Source organism: Excalfactoria chinensis, chromosome 1, assembly GCF_039878825.1.
Source record: "Excalfactoria chinensis isolate bCotChi1 chromosome 1, bCotChi1.hap2, whole genome shotgun sequence".
NCBI classification, from domain to species: Eukaryota; Metazoa; Chordata; class Aves; order Galliformes; family Phasianidae; genus Excalfactoria; species Excalfactoria chinensis.
In genome coordinates this window covers 165,473,878-165,494,817 of record NC_092825.1, presented here as the reverse complement: position 1 = coordinate 165,494,817, position 20,940 = coordinate 165,473,878, and the positions used below count along the sequence as shown (strand labels likewise).

General features: G+C 44.5%; 2 protein-coding genes across 12 annotated transcripts in view; one reads left to right on the top strand and one right to left on the bottom strand.

Moving 5' to 3' along the window:
- Nucleotides 1-9,733: 9,733 nt before the first annotated feature.
- RNF6 (ring finger protein 6) lies at nucleotides 9,734-19,058 on the bottom strand. 7 transcript variants are annotated; one of them, XM_072326445.1, is made up of 4 exons: nucleotides 18,956-19,058; nucleotides 15,526-15,727; nucleotides 13,377-13,484; nucleotides 9,734-12,569 (listed from the first exon to the last, which is right to left on the bottom strand). In XM_072326445.1, exons 2-4 carry the CDS (start codon nucleotides 15,716-15,718, stop codon nucleotides 10,849-10,851), a joined length of 2,022 nt encoding a protein of 673 aa, XP_072182546.1. In that variant the 5' UTR covers nucleotides 15,719-15,727; nucleotides 18,956-19,058; the 3' UTR covers nucleotides 9,734-10,848. The 7 variants fall into 7 exon arrangements, with proteins under 7 accessions (XP_072182546.1, XP_072182547.1, XP_072182541.1 ...); XM_072326446.1 differs by having other exon boundaries at nucleotides 15,526-15,730; nucleotides 18,956-19,049; XM_072326440.1 differs by lacking the exon at nucleotides 18,956-19,058 and adding an exon at nucleotides 18,703-18,857.
- A 1,026-nt stretch (nucleotides 19,059-20,084) lies between these two features.
- The window catches only part of CDK8 (cyclin dependent kinase 8), a 65,961-nt gene continuing 65,105 nt past the window's right edge, over nucleotides 20,085-20,940 (top strand). For 3 of the 5 annotated variants that reach the window (XR_011902601.1, XR_011902600.1, XM_072326436.1), the window contains exon 1: nucleotides 20,312-20,583. Coding sequence is in view for 2 of the 5 variants with exons in the window: in XM_072326436.1 (XP_072182537.1) it covers nucleotides 20,456-20,583 (128 nt within the window). In the remaining 3 variants the exon portion in view is untranslated. Of the gene's footprint in view, nucleotides 20,584-20,940 lie in introns of all 5 variants that reach the window. The other 2 variants (XM_072326437.1, XM_072326438.1) reach the window with 2 other exon arrangements.

The following is a 20,940-nucleotide window of genomic DNA, read 5'->3' as shown; positions in this document are numbered from 1 at the left end:
GCAGCCTGTGCTGGTGCCTCACCACCCTCTGAGTGAAGAATTTTTTCCTAATACCTAACCTGAATTTTCCCTTTTACTTTAAAGCCACATCTAAATGGACTGCCTTTTCTGCTGGGGTTGCATTCCCTGTGAGTATCTTCTGGTAGGCTGTTTGAAGAGAGGGAGAAGCTTATCAGAGATGAGGAGATGAGGTTTTGGAAAGATCAGCTGCAAAAGAAACGATGTCCAGTAGTGTGAAAGACTATGACCTTAAATCGTTATCCAAACCACTCTACCATATGAAGATGGCTAGAGTACAAGATGGGAAATTTTGGTACTGTTTCAAATATCATAATATCATAACTTCATAAATTCAAATATAATAACTAATGCCAAGCCTCCAAACCTTGCTGCACTTCAGCATCCTCACATATAACAAGAAAAACTGATAGTTTCCAGCTAAGAGTTCTCAGGAAGCTGCAAATATAAACGTAGTTTACAAATGATGTTGGGCTTCATAGCTGCAGAGAAGCATGGAACTGCAGTGCTTTATGGTAAGTGCACTGGATGGACTCCTCTCCTCTGGAGATGCTTGCTTTAAGCTAACTCTGGTATAAAGCTTCTGCTCTGAGAAAAACTTCTGCTCTCGTGGATTTTATTGCTCTGGAGGCGGACAGCTTTTGAGAATGGAATCATATGGTAGAAGCAGTGCTGAATGCTGGTCTTCCTGCATGACTTTACCACTTTCAATGTGTGGCATGGAGATTTTATTCAAGAATATGTCTTTCTCTTAGCTCAATAGCTTACATTATTGCCTCCCACCAGGTTATTTTCTGTTATGGTTGGTGTTTTTGCACCAGGAGGAATTGCCTATTGCCTAACCAGTTCAGATGGTGTTAGCTAGTAGACAAAAAGGAAGGTCATTTTGGGTTTGAGCTGCTGGGTTAAAGTCAAAGAAAGTGCTCAAAAAAAAAATGACCAAGAATGGCAGCTCCTGGTTTTGTGTTTACTTTTTCTTCAGAAATTAACTGTCAGGTAAATTATGTTTGCAGGACACTACAAATACTGCCAACTGTAAGCTATCAACCAGCTCTGTGAGGTATTTTCTGGTAGCTAAGTAGCAGCTACGGTGTATTCTTCCCTTTCATGAACAGTGCTTACTTTCACCTGTGTCCTTCTCAGTGTTCTCACTGCTCCAGCTAACATGTAAACTTAGAGTCATAGAATCGTAGAAGCACAGAATCACCAAGGTTGGAAAAAACCCACAAGATCACCCAGTCCAACCATCCACCCATCACCAGTAGTTCTCACTAACCCATGTCCCTCAACACAACGTCCAGACGTTCCTTGAACACCTCCAAGGTCAGTGACTCCACCACCTCCCTGGGCAGCCCATCCCAGTGTCTACTTGACTCCTTGACTCCTCAAAGAGCTTTAATTACTTGTCTTGCACTTTTTTCAACAAGCCTGAGTTGTATCCCAGTGGAAGGTGGATCCCCAAGCCTTAGTTATGAGGAATTTAACGGCACAGAAGAAGAAAAACAAAACAAATTTGCCTTTGCATGGCCTGTGAGTATTGGAGGATCTGTCTAAAGTTTCTCTCTCTGCAGGTGCTTAGTGTAATCGTGCACTGCAGTTAGTGGGGAGTAAAAGGGAGAATGTATACTGTGAAGGTATCTTGTGGGGAAGCAAGGTGTCCCAGATTCTCTCAGTAACTGAGTCTGAAACTGAGTCCTGCTTAGAGGGCCAAAGGATTGGGCCCACAGGAAAGGTCGTTTGCAGTCTTGAGGTGAACTTGAGGTGGTTTTCTTTCACAAGCTCATAATCATTAGTAACAAGTAGCAGGTTAACCCTGAGTTGCAAGAAAAGATATATTCTTAAACTGTGCAAACCTCACTGTTGTCATTTTGTTCTGCAGTGCCTGGCTTTGTCATGCTGCTGATGCATACTATATTGTATATTGTGGGACCATGAGTCATGACAGTATGATTCCCTAAGGTCTATCATAATGGCTCCATGGTTTGAATGATGTGATGAAAACTAGAAAGGAGCTGATGATCTTCAAATTACAATGTGCTTACTTTTCTAGTATTTATAGCAATGTACTTTCAAAGATCTCAGTATGCATATTATTTCAGTGTAATAAATAAAGCAAAGGCAGGAAGAATGGTTTTGTGGTTAATGTGCCAGACTGGAAGACAGGATATCTTGATTCTGTTTCTAACAGTGCCAGATACTGCCTGGGACCTTGGAGAGGCTGCTAAGCCCAACTTCCAAAAGATGTATCCTTTGCTCCAGTTACTAACAGACAAACAAACTACGAAGATTTGTTATGAAGAAAGAAGAAGAAGAAGAAGAAGAAGAAGGAGAAGAAGAAGGAGAAGGAGAAGAAGGAGAAGAAGAAGAAGAAATAAAAAGGAAACACAACTTACATATAATTTCTTAGTAGTGTAACAGAAAACTTAATTGTCTAATCAAGAAATGTTAGGTAAGTGTTTATTATAGAAAATAAAGGGGGAAAAAAGAAAGAGAATGCTATTACAAAACAAACAAACAAACAAAAAAACAGTTCATTTTCTATGTAGACACACTCTTCCGATCTATTCCTCTTTTGGTGTTGTGCTCACCCTTCAGGCATCCCTCTGAGATCTGAGGCTGACAGTGCTAGTCTCCCTAGAACAGCAGATGTCATTGGCGTCTTCTCAGCAAGTGCTTTGTTGAGAGAAGTGTGAAGTGGTGCAGTTTCTTCTTGCTCCTTTTCTTCCTTCTGTTTGGGTTGAGGGTGACCCTGCAGATATGTTTATGTTTTCTAACAGACTTATACATTTTATTCTTTGTTTGTCTACAGTTCCACATCACATCCTATTTTCCTACATGTAGGAATAGAATAGAATAAAATAATAATATAATAAGAAATAATAAACTAAGAAAAATAACCAAGCATTTCTGTTAAGCAAAACTAACACCAGAGAAATGAAAGGCTTAAGGAATACAGGCTTAGGATAAATTTCAGAACATGGATAGTAGGTGTATTTTTTTTATGTTCATCCTCCTTTGTCCCACTGCTGGTTGTAAGCTAACTGGAGTCCAACATTCTCCTACTTTGTGATCAGTGAGAGTGGTGCCAGGAGAACCCAAGACATGTAGGTAAGAGCGCCATACTGATGTGGTGGCAGCCGCTTTGTGGTATGGTAAGAAAAAATGCAGAGAAACAAAAGTTGGCCTTGATCAGACATGATCAGAATGGCTGAAACACGTACGAGAAACGACACGCTTGTTAAGATGAAGACAGGCTCTGCAGGACGTGTGTGAATATTCCAAAATACAGTGTTTTGAACCAGCTATTGCAGACAGGGCTGTCGTTTAATGGGAAATCGTTTGGTATATAGCATAACTGTATAACTTATATAAATATTTGCAGTCAATGAAAAATAAATAAATAAATAAATAAATAAATAAAAAGCGATCTCCTAGGTGTAATAAGCAAAAGACAGTCTTAAAACTGTGGAAACGTGGTCTAAACCGGAGGCACTGCGTCCGTCCGTGGCTCTCTGCGCTGGGCGCTGCCCATCAGCACCACGGACAGCTCCAGCGGCCTCCGCTCCCAGCTCGCAGTCCGGACCAGCGCAGGAGAGAAAGCTTCTGGTCGCAGCCCTCTGTTTTAATTCCCCTCCTCCAGAAAACAGCGGTTATGGTCGGGCGCCCTCTTCTGCTGGACGGTACGGCCTCAGCTCGGCAGAGAAGCTTCTGCAGCCAGGATTTTACTTAGCGTGCTTCAATCAGTTTAATTGCTGGGTTTTCATGTCTCTCTAATTGCACTACTCTCAAAGACATCAATCTCAGGACCTGCTTCCATACAAAGATGCAAGAAAGGAGATGTAACTTAATGTCAAAGGTCAGAACACAGTAGACATAAAGGAATGTTGTGAACCAACTGCTGCGTAAGTAAATACATTTTAATAGAACTTCTTAGATGAGGACTCAAAACTAAAGATGAGGTAGAAAAGTCCAGCATAATATGTGAGAGCTTTTCTTAGAAGTAATATTAAGTAACATACCTGTCCCTACCTCAGGATGAGAATCCCAACTGTGTATTACAGATGCGTGAGGTTAGGCCTTTCTAAAAGACTCCTTAAAATAACGGGACAAAATGATCTCATATTTGAGCAGTTCAACCCATAGAAGAAATTCAAAGATGTGTTCAAATAGTTTTGTTAGGTATCTGGACATTAGGAGGTATTAATTCTCGGAAAGGGTAGTCAGGCATTGGAATGCAATACCCAGGGAGGTGGTGGAGTCACCGACCATGGGAGTGTTCAAGAAACGTTTGGATGTTGCGTTGAGGGATATGATTTAGCTGGGAAGTATTGGTAATGGTTGGACTGGATGATCTTCTAGGTCTTTTCCAACCTTCATAGTTCTGTGATTCTGTGATATGTTCCAGTTTTGTACCTCAGGCAATTTACATTACACAGAAGATAAATTTAGTGGTGGTATAAGCACCTGCAAGAATAAGCGCGAATGTGAACTGGCAGCTTGCACTGAGTCAGGCTGTTGGCGAACCTGTTCTGGGTCTTATTTTAACTGGTCAAATTCTAGTGAAAGCCCAGGAGTAGGAAGAAAATGGGAGAAATTTTGCTTTGAGGCAACACGTGCCTCCAAATGGCGGGCTCAGACCATTCCCACCACACACTGAAGCAGGCTGATGGCAAGCTGCAGGGTGCTTGCAGTTCTCATCTTTAGTAGAGGGTTTCTGCACACAGGACAAAGCCAGATTAGCTGCACAGCATCCAAGGAGAACAAAGGACACATTTCATTTTAAAGACATAGATTTGGGTGTTGCACTGTTAGAGGGCTCATTTCTTTTGTTCTATGTATGCTGTTCTGATCAAAGCTAGATAACCACAGCTGCATAGTTATAACCACATTGTATGACTGGATAACATAACACAGAGCTTCCTGCCATTTGCTCCCTTTCTCCCTTAATATCCTGTATTTGGCTTTCAGCCCAAAAACCTATGCTGCAGTGGTGTATGATCATGAGAGTCAGGTCTCAAAGCCTTTTCAGGAATGGGCAAATCCTACAGATTCAATCAACTTAATGTCAGTGTTTTTTCTTAGTGATCTGTATGGAAAGAAATAATCCTTATGCTTCAATGGGATGTGCCAGAATACTGAAGAAACTGGCAAGAACACTCTTTATCATTTGTGAAATGATAATCTAGAAATATCCTGGATACTGCTTGGCAGACATAGTCTGCCTCTAAGATGAATGAATTAAAATAAATAAATAAATAAATAAATGAGATGGAAAGAGTCCAAGCATCAGGAAGAAACTAAAACACTTCTGCATAGTTTGCAGTTATTTTCTAACACAGGAATCCAATTCTAGTTTATATATTATTAAAGGAGAAACTATTACAGAGGCCTACATGGCCATAATAGCATGATTACCATGAGCAATAGGAATCATGAATTAACTCCCAAAGCAATTCTTCTTAAATTCTTCTCTTAGAGATAGGAATAAAATGCATGCAGTAAAAAAACACCTATAGCTCTATGGCAAAATATAAGGAAAGATTTGACAGCAGCTCCATAAGTGAACTTGACCCAGTCAGTGCTTTGAGAGAGGCCCCATTTGTACAGGGATAACATCAGCATGGGAGGCGCTAGAAAGCCACACCACCTTGGCATAGACAACACTCCTCCTCTTGTTTCCTAGCTTGCTTCCACTTAATTTCCAATTGTAGCTGCATTTGAGCACCCTGATCCCTTGACTGCAGTTAACTAGGAGGCTTCGAGTCTTTTATATCCAGTAATTGTCAAGTTGTTGCTTATTTTATGTAGCCTTATATGAGATCTTCCCTGCATGCTAACCTTTGCAGTAAGATTTCTCAGCAGGATGCAAAAATGTCTGGCCACCCATATCATAGAACTGGACACAACCTCCCTTAAATTGCTATGACAGACACAAAACGTACAGGCTTGCTCTGTTATTAGCATACAACCTGATAAATTAGTGCTATCGGTGCATTTAAAAAGGGGATACTTGTGAGGGCCAGGCCACCTGGCACACCTCAGCACCACTAAGTACTCCCTGGGCCAGCAATTTTCTACTCTAGCAGCCCAATGAGAAAGGACTTGCGAGTCCTGGTGGATAAAAAGCTATACATGAGCCACCAGGGAGGCCCAGAAAGCAAACTGTATCCTGGGCCACATCGAAAGAGGGGTGGCCAGCAGGGAGAGGATTGCTCTGCTCTGCCTTTGTGAGGCCCTGTCTAGAGAACTGCACCCAGGTCCGGGGCCCAAAGTACAAGAAGATTCTGGAGCTGTTGGACTGAGTCAGAGTTGGGCCACAGAGATGATCTTAGGGCTGGAGCACTTCACCTGCTAAGAAAAGTTGAGGGAACTGGGGTTCTTCAGCCTGGAGAAGTTCTGGGGAGACCTCAGTGTGGTCTTCCAGTACTTAAAGAGCTTATTGACAGGAGAGACTGACCTTTCACACAGACAGAAACAGATGAAGTAGGAATGGCTTTAAACTAAAAGAGATTTAGTTTAGTTGTCAGGAGGAAATCTTTCACTCAGAGTGCAGCGAGGCACTGGTTCAGGCTGCATAGAGAAGCTGTGGATGCCCCATGCCTGGAGGTGCTCATGACCGGGTTGGATGAGGTCCTGGGCAGCCTGAGTGGCACCCAGCCCATGGCAGGGGGTTGGAATTGGATAACTTCTAAGGTCCCTTCCAACCCAAGCCATTCTATGATATTGCTGTGCAAGTAAACATGCAATACATGTTTCATGTGTCATGTATTTTGTATTTTCATAACAAAAGCTAAGCTTTCAGAAGTTGACAGGCAGGAAATGGACACACTACCGAATCATCACACACTCTTTAAATCACAAGCCAGGGAAGCACAGGATCGTCCAACAGGAATCACTGTGAATTTGTAGAAGTACAGGTACGTGAAAGCCATGCCTTCCTTATTAGACAATCAAGATAGTAAATACAGGAGGATTCAAATGTTGAGGTTTCTTGTGCCAAGTATGGCGTTAAGACTGTACAGTCAAACCTGAGAAGGGTTGCTGTTGTACAGAAATAAGGCTGGAAAGTATCCTGCTCCTGCTGCCCCGGTGCAGGCCATAGGAAGCAGAAACAAATATAATCCTGTGCCTATCTATATTCAACAATTACAAAGAGCATTCCTGAAGCACAGCACAGCAAGGGTGAAAAATACAGTTCCGCATTAGCCAAGTGTTACTTTGAAAAGGGTGAAAGATGTGCTTAATGAATGCTGCTACAAAAAGCTGAGAACTGCAAACGACTCTTAATTGGATGGTGAAAATCAAGTAAATTAAGTGAAAACATCCACAGGAAGCTGTCAAATATGCTGAATTCGAAGAGGAGAAAAGAAAGTTGTGGATCAGTGAATCATTCGCACCTCAGTGGGATGGAGGACTGTGACAGGAAAAGGACAAAAATTTGTGGCATTACAGAATGTGAACACTCAGCTTTCATATTCCTATCTGGGGACAAGGACTAAACAAAACTCACAGCAGCAGCCAGTTCTAGAGTTACTATTCAGCACTCAGGAAAGATACTGTGAAGTCTTCTTGCATGTTTCCTTCAGATATCAGCACAGTGTTGAGCAGCAATTAAAACCAAAACTGGCATATCAGGAATTATTCAGATCACAGAGGGGATAAAATAAATTATTGTTCTATCTCCTCATAATGCTTACTGCATCCACATCTTAAACGTTGCGTGAGTCCCTGTCCTCCCATTAAAGACAACAAGAACAGTAACAAATAAAGAATAGCTTCTATGTAGAAGATTTATTAGGACTCTTCTGTTAAAAATAAAAAGCGTCAGAATTAGCAAAATGAATGGGGAAGTGCTGCTTTGGTGATGTGGCATTTTACAGTACAAGAACTATGCATCTTCAAGAGTAAAAAGCTGAGTATAAAACAACAAATGCTTCTCACAAAAGAAACTTTTCAACTCTGTAATCAAATCTCTGTGGAGATCAAGATCACAGGTGAGTCTGAAAACTGCTAGGAAATGCATGGGGAATAAATTAACCAAGCTCTTAAACACACAGATGACTTGGATCAAGAAACCCCCAAATTGAGAACAAGGTACAAAAGTACCTGGAGGTAGATATGGAGAACTGAAGGCATATCATATCAACAGCAGCAATAGTAGCCAACACCCAACTGAACAACTGAGACTTTAATTGGCCCTATCAGTACAGTTTGGCAGGGAAATTGAGGAACGAATGACATGCCCTTCCAGTTAGGTCAAGCATACTACTCAATAACTCATGTGCAACAGGACAAGAATATAACATGGAAGATTTCATCTTTCCTATCCAGCAGCCCACGATTTCTGTGCAAAACTGTATGTTTGGATATTCCCCGGAAGCCCAGTAACTGCAGCTCAGTCTTGAACTGTATCAGAAATTTTGCTGAAAGCACAAGAAAGCAGAAGAAAGCACAAGTAATCTCCTTTTACCTTTAGTGTTTTAGTGAGCAGGATTCCAACTTGGTGAACACTCTACAAAACACATGCATGTGTGATCCACTAAAAATGTAAGCAAAAACTGACTGAAAAAACCTATCAGCAAAGTAACAAGGAGGCAAAGGCAGGTGTCTACAGCTGTAGCACTTGAGTGAGGTAGCTTTCAAATACAAAGGAAAACCAGAGACCAGGAAGTAGCAGAAGGCACCCACGTATTTACTGTCCATCTCAGGAGCTAATAAGAGTAACAGCAAAACTTAAAAAGATAGTTCTGGTAACGATGTTTACATCTCCTAACCTTTTAATATTGCTAAGGAGTCATCAGAGAGATGTTAACAATGTTAATAATAATTAGCAGTCCAAATGACATCAGAAGAGATCTTTGTCATATCCTGAAACTTGTTTCAGCCTCTTTAAAAAATCCTTACAACTACTTCTAGGAATAAAAAAGAAACATCCCAAATTTATGGAACTTTTGACACAAGCTTTTTAAATGCAAATCTGAAAAAGACACCCAATTTCTTAAGGTAGGATTGTATCATTTTCCTTCCAGGTTTTCCTAACCGAGTGTTCTAATTGAAACACATCCTGTAAAGGCAGGTTGGATGTCAGGGGGAAGTTCTTTACTATGAGAGTGGTGAGGTGCTGGTACAGGCTGCCCAGGGAGGCTGTGGATACCCCATCCCTGGAGTTGTTCAAGGCCAGGTTGGATGGGGCCCTGGGCAGACTGATCTAGTAAACGTGGAAGTTTGGTGTCCCTGCCCAGCAGGGGGGTTGGAGCTTCATGATCCTTGAGGTCCCTTCCAACCTGGGTCATTCTGTGAAGGCAGTGCATAGTCAGAACAAGTCCAAACTTCTTCAGTACGCATTCTTTCAACTACTCAAGATATACACGTATGTGTTTCCATCATTCTGCCTTTCTCTACAGACTGAGATGTAGATTCCTCAGAGAAAGATGAGCCTGCCTAACACTCAGCATACTTCCAAAAGCCATAAGAGTGCTTTTTCTCGATTTTTCTCTTAACCTACCACAGCAGCTAACACATACTGTGGAAACACAAGTACACGCCTGGGGGAAATGAGAGGGAAAAAAACCTGAGAATCAACAGTAAATCAGTTGGACTTGATGATCTTTGAGGTCTTTTCCAACCTAAGTAATTCTATGGTTCTATGATAAGTCTTCTTTGCGATGTACAGGATACCGTTCAAAAGTAATCCACACAAAGCCTTGGTTATTTACTTTGCAACTTTATTTCTTTATAAGTTACTGGTATAAAGTTTAATATCTAATGATACAGTAATTTGGGGACTTCAAAGGAAGCTTATTTTGTCTTTTTTAGTGTCTTTTGCCATTTGGTCCTCAGTTATGTTTTAAGAGGACTAATAACACACGTACCTTAAAATTCTGTACAAAAACACTTCAAGCCTTTGTTTTTCTGAGTCGGATGCACAAAACATGCATATTGTAGACAATATAATGGTCGAGGAATTGTTTCCTTCTTTAAACTAAGGCAGTTAAAAAAACAAACAAACATGAATATTGAGTAATTTGGAAAAGTAAAAAGGCTTTCTCAATGCTCATTTACTCTTTGAGCAAATATGTTCGTTAAGACACACTCTTAGAATTGTCATCCATGTGACTGCTGTCTGGACTGAAAAGACAGCGATTGTCAAAGACAGCTTTTAATTATGTACATTTTGTATCACTAACCCATCCGCTTTTGAACATGAACTTGTCAGCATTAAGCATTGTGTAAAACCACATGCAAAAATTGCCATAAAAATTTTAAATAGAACCAAATTGGCAAGTTTTTGGAAAGGATATTTGATGTTCAAAAAAATATATTGCATATTAAGATGAGCACTTCAAGTAACTTAAATATCTTTAGCAAACATATCCAGCAAGAGACTCTGTAAAAGAAATTGTTCTTAGAACAAAAAGCTAATGAATGGCTATTTAGACACTAATCTTTCAACACAGTGGTAGGTCTGTGTGAAACAATTTGTAATCTAAATAAAGTGAGTCCGTTACACCGTTAAAAAAAAACCATACAATAAGCAGGACCGATTAACTACTGCATTTCTCTATTTACAAAAGTGCTTAGCATAACAAAATTACCTAAAAAAATATAAACTTTACCGATATCATTTGGTTCTACGTGTACTCCTAGATCTGCACTTGGAGAAAAATAGTTATTTACATTGCTAGATTTAGACAAGTTCCCTATTATTTTTAAAGAAATCTAACAAAGCTCCCCACACAAATGGACCCCTATGCAAGTCAATTCATTTGATCTGGCTCATCATAAACAGAGCAGAAGTAGATCCTTGAATACTGAGTAGTACAAATGATTTTAGCCACTGTCTGTGGCATTAGACCCCAATACAGGCTGCCGACAAATTGGGCAAGTGGAATTTTCAGAAAGCCAGCGATCTATACAGTGAATATGAAATTCATGCATGCAAGGTAACTGCCTTAGCTTATTCCCTGTTACATATTCATTAATGCAAACACTACATGTTTTACTTATTTCCTCCTCAGTGTGAAGATCCCCATAATTCCGAGTAGAAAGATTGTCAATCTGCTCTTTGGTTAAACCTCTTAAACGCTCGTCTTCATCGTCTTCGTTCAGCAAAAAGAAGTGGGCAAGCCGAAGGATGGGCAGAGTTCCATTTTCCACTAGGTTGTTAGCATCTTGAGACTGTCTGCTATCCTGGTTTTCATTACCGCGACCATAGCGTCGTGTATCATCACTCCGTCCATTTCTTTCACTGTCGTCTTCTACTACATGCCCGTTCTGAGAAGAAACCTCACTTGGATCACTGCTATTGTTTACTGAACTTGAGTTATTCTGCTCTGCCCGTACATCTGCTAAGTGATGAGCACCCCTCTGCATTTCTGAGTTAGATTCAGTTTCCATTAAAGAACTCAGTTCTCCAAAACCTGTCATAATTTGTCTAAGGATTGACCGAAGAGCCACTGAGGAAGGCTCACCAAGTCCAGTTTCTGAAATCCGACGAAGAGGTATCCGTATAGTGCTAACGTAGGTTCGAATACCTGCCCGTTCTGATCGCGATATCGTCCGCCGAAATCCTCCACTGTCACTTTCAAAAGTAACTGTGTTTTCTGCCATTCCTACTCTAGAACGAGTTCTACTGGCAATACTGTCCCGATCTCTGTTTTCTCCAGGACGAATTCTTCTCACCTGAAGATCTAGTGTAATCGTTGGATGCCTTCTAACAGCAGCTACTGGCCTACTAGATTCCTCCTCTTCTGCAGTTAATCCTGAGGATGGGGTTGCAGAGGAAAGCTGAGGTGTCTGAGTGTTATTTCTTGCTTGTTCTTCAGCAGGCTGCTGAGGATGCTGCACGGTTTGCCTTCTACTTCTACTAGCTTGCGGTGTACTTCTATCCTGCCTCTGCCCACGTTCCTCAGAATAAGCAGTCCCACCTTGCCTTTGCAGTGGAGAGCGGCTTCGGCTACTCAAAGTAGACCTCAACCGTAGAATTTCCAGTCTTTGGTTTGTATTCACCTGAACGTTAGTTCTAGATCTACTGCGCCTTGTGACTCTTGTAGAAGTACCTCTTTCAGGCATTTCTCTTTGTTCACCAGCAGTTGTAGAACTGTGACGTGTAGTATTTGTTTGGTGAAGGCCAGTCGACTCCCTCGTTCTACTCCTGAGCCTCCCTGAGACTGGATAAGAGGCTGCTTCAGAGCTTTGCACCACAGAACTTCTTAAAGACCTGGTCCGTGCAGTGCTTGCAGCCTGGCTGTTTGCTTCTCTTCTCGTCTGGCTCCTTGTTCGTGCGGTTATTGGACTGACAGCTCTTTGATGTCTTCTTTCTGAATACATTCTGCTACGATCTACACCCACATACTCTTCACCAGTGGTTTCAAAATTATTATGCTCGTGGTTTATGTTGATTTCAAGACTAAACCGAAATTCCCCACTGTTTGGATTTGTTCGACTCACAGCTCTCCAGGTTTGGTTCCCACTCTGTCCGCTGCGAGTGGCATTTCCTGTGCGACGAAATGTGTTCAGCCATTCAAGCAAAGAATCGCCATTTGAGTTTTCTGCAAGAACATCAGAATCTGAGAGAAATAAAGAACTGCAAGCATTCATACAACTGCATTCTTAGCACACTGATGCATTCCAAATCCTCTGACTTCATAAGTGTTACAGTAGCAGGATAGCTACCTCCCAGTGATAATGTAATTTTGCTGAAAACACGCTGTATATAGAAACATCACCAAAACTGCTAAGTTCAAGATGGAATTTTGATCTTACCAGCAGGTACAAAGAAATTAATATATCTACATAGCTTCTTCCAAGGTAGCGCTCAGAGATGGCCAAAAGGCAGTGCCAGTTGTCCAATATCCATCTCTCACTAAGCTATTGATTTGAGGGTAACTTTGTCAACTGATTTTGATAAAGTGAGAAAAAAGAAGACAGATGTTATCCTTTTAGAAAAGGAAATGGTCAAATGAGCCACTACTGGCGAGGAAGTGACGAGCATAAATAGTGTCAACCTCACCGTTACAACAGAAATAAGATAATAAAACAGAAGAACGGTTAACTGTTTACCAGTTGACTTCTTCTCTAACTTCCCTAATGTATAATGAAATTTCTTAAGAACTTTTCTTTTTGCACTTCTAGACTCACTAGCAAAGGAAAAACAGGAGAAGAAACTAGTCAGTGGCTCCTATTAAAATCTTCCATGAGAATTTAAGTTTCTCTTTTATCATTAGGAAATCTCTTACTCGAGAATGTTTCAGAGGCAGAGTGGAAAAATGACTTGAAATGGCTGGTACTGAAATTAGTCAGCATTTCTCTTAATTATCTTTATGTACTATATATGCATATGAAGGAAGAATGTTTACCTCCAGCAGTTCTACCTTCACCTTCTCTGTTTTCCAGATCAGTCTGTGATGCCAGACGCTCCTTAGCTCCTTCTAAACGTTGCTGCAACTCTTCTGCTGTTATTTCCCCTGAAATAAGTTTACATTTTGATCACACTGCTAGATGAGACAGTTATCAGCAGAACAGAGCCATGCACAAATAATATTTTCTGTCTTGAAGGAAAAATCTTAAGAAATGAGGTAAAACTAAACTTAAAAGCAAAGAGCACTAGTATGAAGTTGGAAGACAAGTAAGCAGACAACAAGATGTAGTTACTAGGGAGGGTGTGGATACTGAATGAGTGTCAAGTGCATGCTTACTTTCAACAACTAATTAGAAGCCCAAAATAATGCCACAAACAGATACCATAAAAATCATAGAATGGCTTGGGTTGGAGGGGACCCTGTGAGAAGCTGGAACAATTTCTGACTCAAAGCTTGTTCAGCGGTACCCATCCAAGACATAACCTGCTGGACAAGCTTTTGGGGTTAAGTTTCCATAAGCACAGCGGTAAGAGAAACATATGCTGCTGGGCAACCAGGAGAAACCTTTTCAGCTGTTGCTTCTTTTGGGCATTCAAGCTGACTTACGAGGATGGTCTCGGAGGAGGGGGTCACCACGCATTCAGTGCACATACCTAGCAGCCCACCATGCGACAATCACGTGATCTACTGTTGATTTGCTGTTGATTACCCAGTGGAAAGGGCATGTACAATGGACATGCTGTTTCAACTACTGTTGCCCCTCACCAACAAAACAGAAGTACCCATGGCAACTACTGTTGCCCTTGACGAACCAAACAGAAGTGTCCCTGACAATCAGCTGCTGCCCCTGGCAACCAAAAGGATGCTATGGAGAGGAATCCAAAGAATTCCAAGGAAGAACAGGTACCCACTCTACCAAACTGCAGCCATGCAGGTCAAGACAATACCGACCAACTTGCTTCTTCCCTATAGACCAACAAGACGTTGCTGGATTCCTGGTGGTGACTATCCCTGCTTTGTGAACTGTTAGGATTTCTCTCTTTACTATTGCTAACTTCTCCATCTTACCCACATTCCTTAGTAGCACAGAATTTGTAAAAAATGATTGGCCTCATTTGTTGCCTTCATCTTCCTCCGGGTATACATATGTCAAACCATCTCCTCCAATAGCTGGATTGAGACAGACACCAAGGATCAAGTTCCAACCCCTGCAGGTTGCCTGGGGCCCATCCAACGTGGCCTTAAATACCTCCAGGTACAGGGCATCCACAAACTCCACATCCATTCCACTCCAGATGGGACCTCACAAGGGCTGAACAGAGGGGGACCATCACCTCCCCCTGCTGGCCATTCCTCTTTTGATGGAACCCAGGACACCATTGGCCTTCCAGGCTGCAAGCGCACACTGCTGGCTTACATTAAGTTTTTTGTTAACCAGGATCCCTAAGCCCTTCACCACAGAGCCACTCTCAAGGAGTCCTTCTCCCAGCCTGTGTACATACCTAGGATTACCTCAACCCAAGTGCATAACCTTGCACTTGGCTTTGTTGAATCTCACTAGGTTCACCTTTCAAGTTTATCAAGGTACCTCTGGACAACATCCCTTCCTTCTGCTGTTATCAACTGCACCACTCACCTTGGTGTCATCACAAACCTGTGGAAGGTGCACTCAATCCTTTCACCTATGTCATTGATACAGATATTAAAGAGAACTCATCCCAAGACAGACCCCTGGAGGACAGCCCTCATTACCAGCCTCCACCTGGACACAAAGCCACTGACCACAACTTTCTGGCTACAACCATCCAAGCAATTCCTTATCCACCATACAGTCCACCCTTCAAACCCATAACTCTCCAATTTAGAGATAAGGATGTGGTATGGGACCATGTCAAAGACATTGCAGAAGTCCAGGTAGATGACATCAGTTGCCAGATATACTTTAGTATGAATTATCTGGGTTTGAATATTACCAGTATACTGATAAGTTATTATTTTTTTCCAAGCTTCAGCATCTATTAAAGTTAACTTTTATTGACTATCATTAATTTTAAATAGAAATTCACATTTCTACTAAATGTGGAGCCTGACATTGGCAGCGTTACCTCACTGTACAACTTTTCTGCTGAAGGTATCCACATCTTACCAGGAGTGCCAAGCAGGTTGTGGTCTCTCATCAACCTGTAGTCTTCTTCATTGAGTTCATTGATGAACTGGTAATAGGCTTCCTCCCTGCTGAGGCGCTCCAGCTGTCGTTGTCTCTCATCTTCACCATAACCATTCTCTCGTGAAGATGTCTGTTCATTGCCATTCCCTGCACGGTGCCGAGAGCGATCCATGATGCCAGGCTGCTTTATACAAAATTGGAAGGTTAGACTGTACAATAATTACAGTACAATTTTATCTAATTTATGGTAAGATGTTCCTAGCATTTTCATTTAAATTAGTTTATTAATAAATAGCTGAATGTGATTAAGAACCAAACTCTATGTTATTTGCCAAGTCAGTTCACCAGCGTTTTCCATTATGCAAGTGTTTTGCTTCTCACTTGTACAAAAATAGCTCTAAGTCCCTTTTTCTCATGGAAAAGATGTTGCAGTTGGTACACAGACTATAAAATACAATAGCAATGACAGGTTTATTTTTTGCTATGTAAGGATAGTTATCAAAAATTAAGAGAATAACACACACGTGTTTCACCTTTCCCAAGTAAAACAGCAGTGTGTAGTACTTCAGAAGCTAAATAACACTGAAAACATTGTTCTGTAATTACCCAGGGTAGACTTCCAAAAAAAAACCAGTTACTGCTTTGGAGGACTCTTGAAATGTTTACTGATAAGCACATTACAGCATTATCTCTGTCCATACTACCACTCCCATAGCACAGAGCCTACAGATATATTTTTGGTAGAAGTTATCCTTTTGACATTCTAACACAACTTTGACATTTTCCTTGCAATCTCTAGTCCAAGCGTTAGCTAACAAAGGAATGAATTTCCCTGTTCTTGGCCATACCTGTTCTTCAATACTCAGTTTTAAAGAAGAGAAAGCAGGGTGTCATCCTTTCAATGGGGCTTCACAATTAACAAAAGCCATCTGTAATACTTGCTGTGGTAGACAACTGACAGAACAGATCACTTCTCTAATGAGATTACCAGGATTCGCCATGCAGCACTAGTACTCTGTTTAATTGTGGAGAAGAAGTTATTGGGTAAATACTTCTTTTTGAGGGGTCAGTTCACCAGCATGTCAATCTCTTCAAGTGTTAAATGGGAAAACACAGAACAGCATTCTCTGCACACTCCCACTAAGTAATTAGTCTTCACAGACAAGTTCACAAGCCAACAAGCAAACCAAATCAACATACATCCAATAAAGAGTAAATCTTAATCACTGCTGCCAACAGATATGAAGAATCAGGAAATGTATTTGCCAACAGCAGACGCTGGCATACATTTAATATACCTTGCTTATGTTCTCTGTGGGATCCATGCTGATGCATCCTTGGTCTCCTCATTTTCCACCCCATCTGCCACTTTTCCCCCTTCACCATAGGTAACTGCACTTCCAACCATGCCAGTCAATCTTGTCATACATCTGTCTCCTGCATCCAGTGCTGCATTTGGATGTACGTAATGCTTCCCTCCTAGCTGTTTAACCCATTTAACTTAAACTACATGAAATCAGGGTACCCCCTCTCAAAACATTTTCTGTTCCCATAATGTTTGCAGGGTCTGTTAATTTACTGTCACCTTCTGTGCTCAGCCATTAAATACTGACTTTTGTTTACCATAATGGCTATGCTCAAATCAGGTCACTTCTCCCAGCACACTTCTAAACACAAATTTCTCAGCCAGCTCTTTATCTCACTACTCTGCCTTCCCCCAAACAAAATCCCTCCTCCGCTCAGCATGTGGTTATGGCACTATTGCTATCCTGACAGCACCAGTGCTTGACTGCTGTCAAGAAAATGCTTAATCCAGACTACAGTAAGTACTAAAGAAAGTGCCTCTGCCTCCAGCTGACCTAATACTCGAGATAAGTAGCACACGGAAGACAACAAATAAAGTTTATTTAGTTTCACGTAATGCTGCTATTGAGAGGAAAACCTAACAGTAAATGTTAGCGCTCACCCTACAGCTACCATACCTCAACTGGCTTCCTGCCTATACCACCAGGCTGCTGCAGAGAAACTCACACGTAGATTCCTGAGATGAGAAGTCCATTGCATGTAGACTACCTCAACCTAAACTTAAACTGCTGGGCGAAAGAGGGATTCTCTGCTCTTCCTCCTGCATTCATGCAACATCTGAAACTCTACCACCCACAAAAACTGAAGTAAACTCTGTTTTGTTGACAATGGGACGGCAGGGTGGTTACTCACACTCCTTAAGTGACTCACATAGAAACCACAAGAAGCGTGAAGCCTTTGGCTGTCCCATCTGCTTAACATAACTGCAAGGATGACAGCTACTAGCCATGTTTGTTATCAGACACCACCAAAATGAAATACTTTGGCCCTTAAAATATTTCAAGGAGCTGAAAATTTAAGGCTCTTAACTACTAAGAAATAAAAATGTAAAATCCATTTACAGCTCCAGATTACCCTTCCACTGCAAAGAAACAGGTGCCACATACCAGCAACTAGCTTGCATTTTCCAGCCCAAGACTAATTCCTTTCCTTCTTTATTCACATCTATTCCGGCCCATTCTCCAATATTTATGATCGTTTCTACCCAAGCCGTACATACGGCATGCTTTTAGGCTCTGGCCCCTCTCCACGGCTCCCTACCCCCCATGCCATGAGGTATGCGCTTTCCGAAAGCCTACCACCTGACTGCAAGACGACAACTGAGTTTAGATGAGGAAACCTCGTGGACCACGAGACCACTTAAGATTTCCGTCACATCTCAGCCTCCGGGCGAGATGATCTCACCGAACTTGAAGGGAAAAAAAAAGAAAGAGGGAGAGAAACCGCCAGTCCGTGCGTGAGGAAGGGAGGGGGAAGCAAAGGCAGACAAAGGAAGCGTCGCACGGCGATGAGAACCCCGCGGCCTCCCCCGGTTGCACGGGCAGCGGCGCGGCCCGCTCCCGCGGCGCTCTCTCCGGCCCGGGCGCTGCGCGAGGCGCGGAGCAGCGGCACCTCCGGGCCGGCCCCGTCCCGCGCCTGCGGCCCGCCGCCGGATCGGGGGAGGCCGGGGGGCAGTGACCGACAGCTCTCCCGGCCAACCACCCGGCCGGCGGCCGGCCGACCGCGACGGGACGAGGTAGGCCGCGTCCCCCCGCCTCCTCACGCTCCCCCGGCCGGGCCCCCCGCACTAACCGCCACCGGCCGGATCGGTGCCTCCAGCGCCGCCCGCGCCCCCGGCCGCCCCGCCCGCCGGGGCAGCGGCATCACCCGCGGCGCGGAGCCGGGGAGGCGTCCATGCCGCCGCCCGCCGCGGGGCGGGCTGCCCGAAGAGGGGCCGGGGAGACCCGGGAGCTCCGCTCCGCCTGCCGCCCGCGGGACGGCCCGGCTCCCGGCCCCGCTCCGCTCTCCCCTTCCCTCCCGGCGGCGGGAGCGGAAAGACACCGACCCCTGGCCGTGAGAGCGGGCGTCCCAGCCCCGATTGCGGTCCGGGCGGCTGCCGGGAGCCGAGAGCGCGAGTTCCGAGCGCGGCTCTCCGCCGAGCGCCGCCCCCTCCCGCATGTGCGCAGCCGCCGTGCGGGCGGCCGTTGGGTCGCGCGCCGGACAGAGGCCAACGGTCGGGGCGCGCGCGTCCTGGTGACTCCGATCCCACACAGCGCGGAGCCACCGCCGGCACGGCGCCATTAGCGGTGTGTGGGGCGGCCGCAGCCGGGCGGAGGCGAAGAGCTCGAGGAAGAAGCGCCGCGGCTTCTCCTTTGCACACAAAGTCCAAATACTTCACAAAGTAAATTTCACTCTTGTAACAGGAGTCTGAGTATCTGCCTTACATAAAGAGTAACGCCCAGCTCCCTTGGAAGCAGTTTCTTCACATGGATTCCTGTTGTCCTCTTCTGGCAGTGCTTTTAGACTGAAACAGTCCTTCTTCTACAGCGCACAATTCTGTTCATTTCCTATTCACATATTTCACAGAAGTACAACGTAAACATTTGGTTATTTTATGTTCTTTTACGTGTATTTTGTGCTATTATTTGTGCTGTTGGTACCAAATTACCAATAGTAACTTCCCTCTAACATTATAGCTCTGCGGAAGCAACTCTCCCAACCACACCATACTGCTAGGGCGATAATAGTAGTAGCCTGTAGAGGGCAGCAAACCTCAGCAAACCGATTGTAAGTTTCTTCGATTAAGCTCTATAAACCCGGTTCAGCCAATTGTTCAGTCGTTTAATTTCCTTAGAACGTATTTATGCTCTCATGTGTTGGGTTCTTTATATGTAATCATGTTTTACATGTAAGCAAGACACAACCTTAAGGCGGAACCTTGGAAGTCTGGACTCTGGAGGACCAGCCCTGTGGCTTCCTCAGTGGCATAAAACAATCAGGCAGTGCTGATGGCCGTGTGTCCGGCAAACAGCTGTTGTGCTATCACAGCTCTCCGGACCCGGATCCAAACGATGTGTGTATGTTTGTTGATAACCAGAAACGCTCTCAGAACGTTCCAGAAAACGCTGTTTCTCCTTTTAGAACCCTGGAGCCTCACACACACTACAGCTCCCAGCACGGCACGCGCCGCAAGGCACGCCGGGTCCAGAGAGGGCGGGGCCGCGCTCGGAGCCCGCCGCCTTGCACGCGGCGCGCTGTCCGCCGTGCCCGGGAGCGGGGAGGCGCCCGCGGTTTGCGACGCTTCTTTGCAGCAGTGCGGCCAGGCGCGGCCGCCGTATTCCGTGCGCAGCCCGGCTGTTGTGCCGCGAGCCGGCGGGCGGGAGGGGAGCGGCCGGGGACGGGGCGCGGAGGGAAGGAGCGAGCAGCTCCGCCGCCGCCGCCCGGCCCTGCATGCTCCGCGGGGCGGCCCGGGGGCCTCCTCCTCCTCCTGCTGCTGCTGCTGCCGCTGCCGGGGGGTGGCGGGGCGGGGTGCGCGGCTGCCGAGAGGCGTCGCGGGGCGGCGAAGATGGACTATGACTTCAAGGTGAAACTGACCGGCGAGCGGGAGCGGGTGGAGGACCTGTTCGAGTACGAGGGCTGCAAGGTGGGCAGGGGCACCTACGGGCACGTCTACAAAGCCAAGCGCAAGGACGGGTGAGTGAGGAGCAGGGCTCCCTTCTGACTTCCCTCGTCCCGGCCCCGTCCCTCTCGGCCCCTGCGGCTCCTGCCCGCCGGAGCCAGTTTCGGCACCACCGCTCACCCTCACCTCCCCCCCCCCCCCCACCGCCGCCGGAGCCCTGGTGCCGGGCTGGCGGCCGCTGGAGGAAGAATGCCGTGGCTGGGATAAGAGGCTGCACCCGGAGGGTTTTCTTTTGGAAGAAGCCAGCAGCCTCCAGATGGCTGCCCGGCCACCGGCTTCCTACAGCCAACCTCGATTCCTTTTTCTTTTTGAGCGCTTTTTGTCTGGTTTATTCCTTGTAGTCACCATTTTGGGTGTTGTTGCTGGCTGCT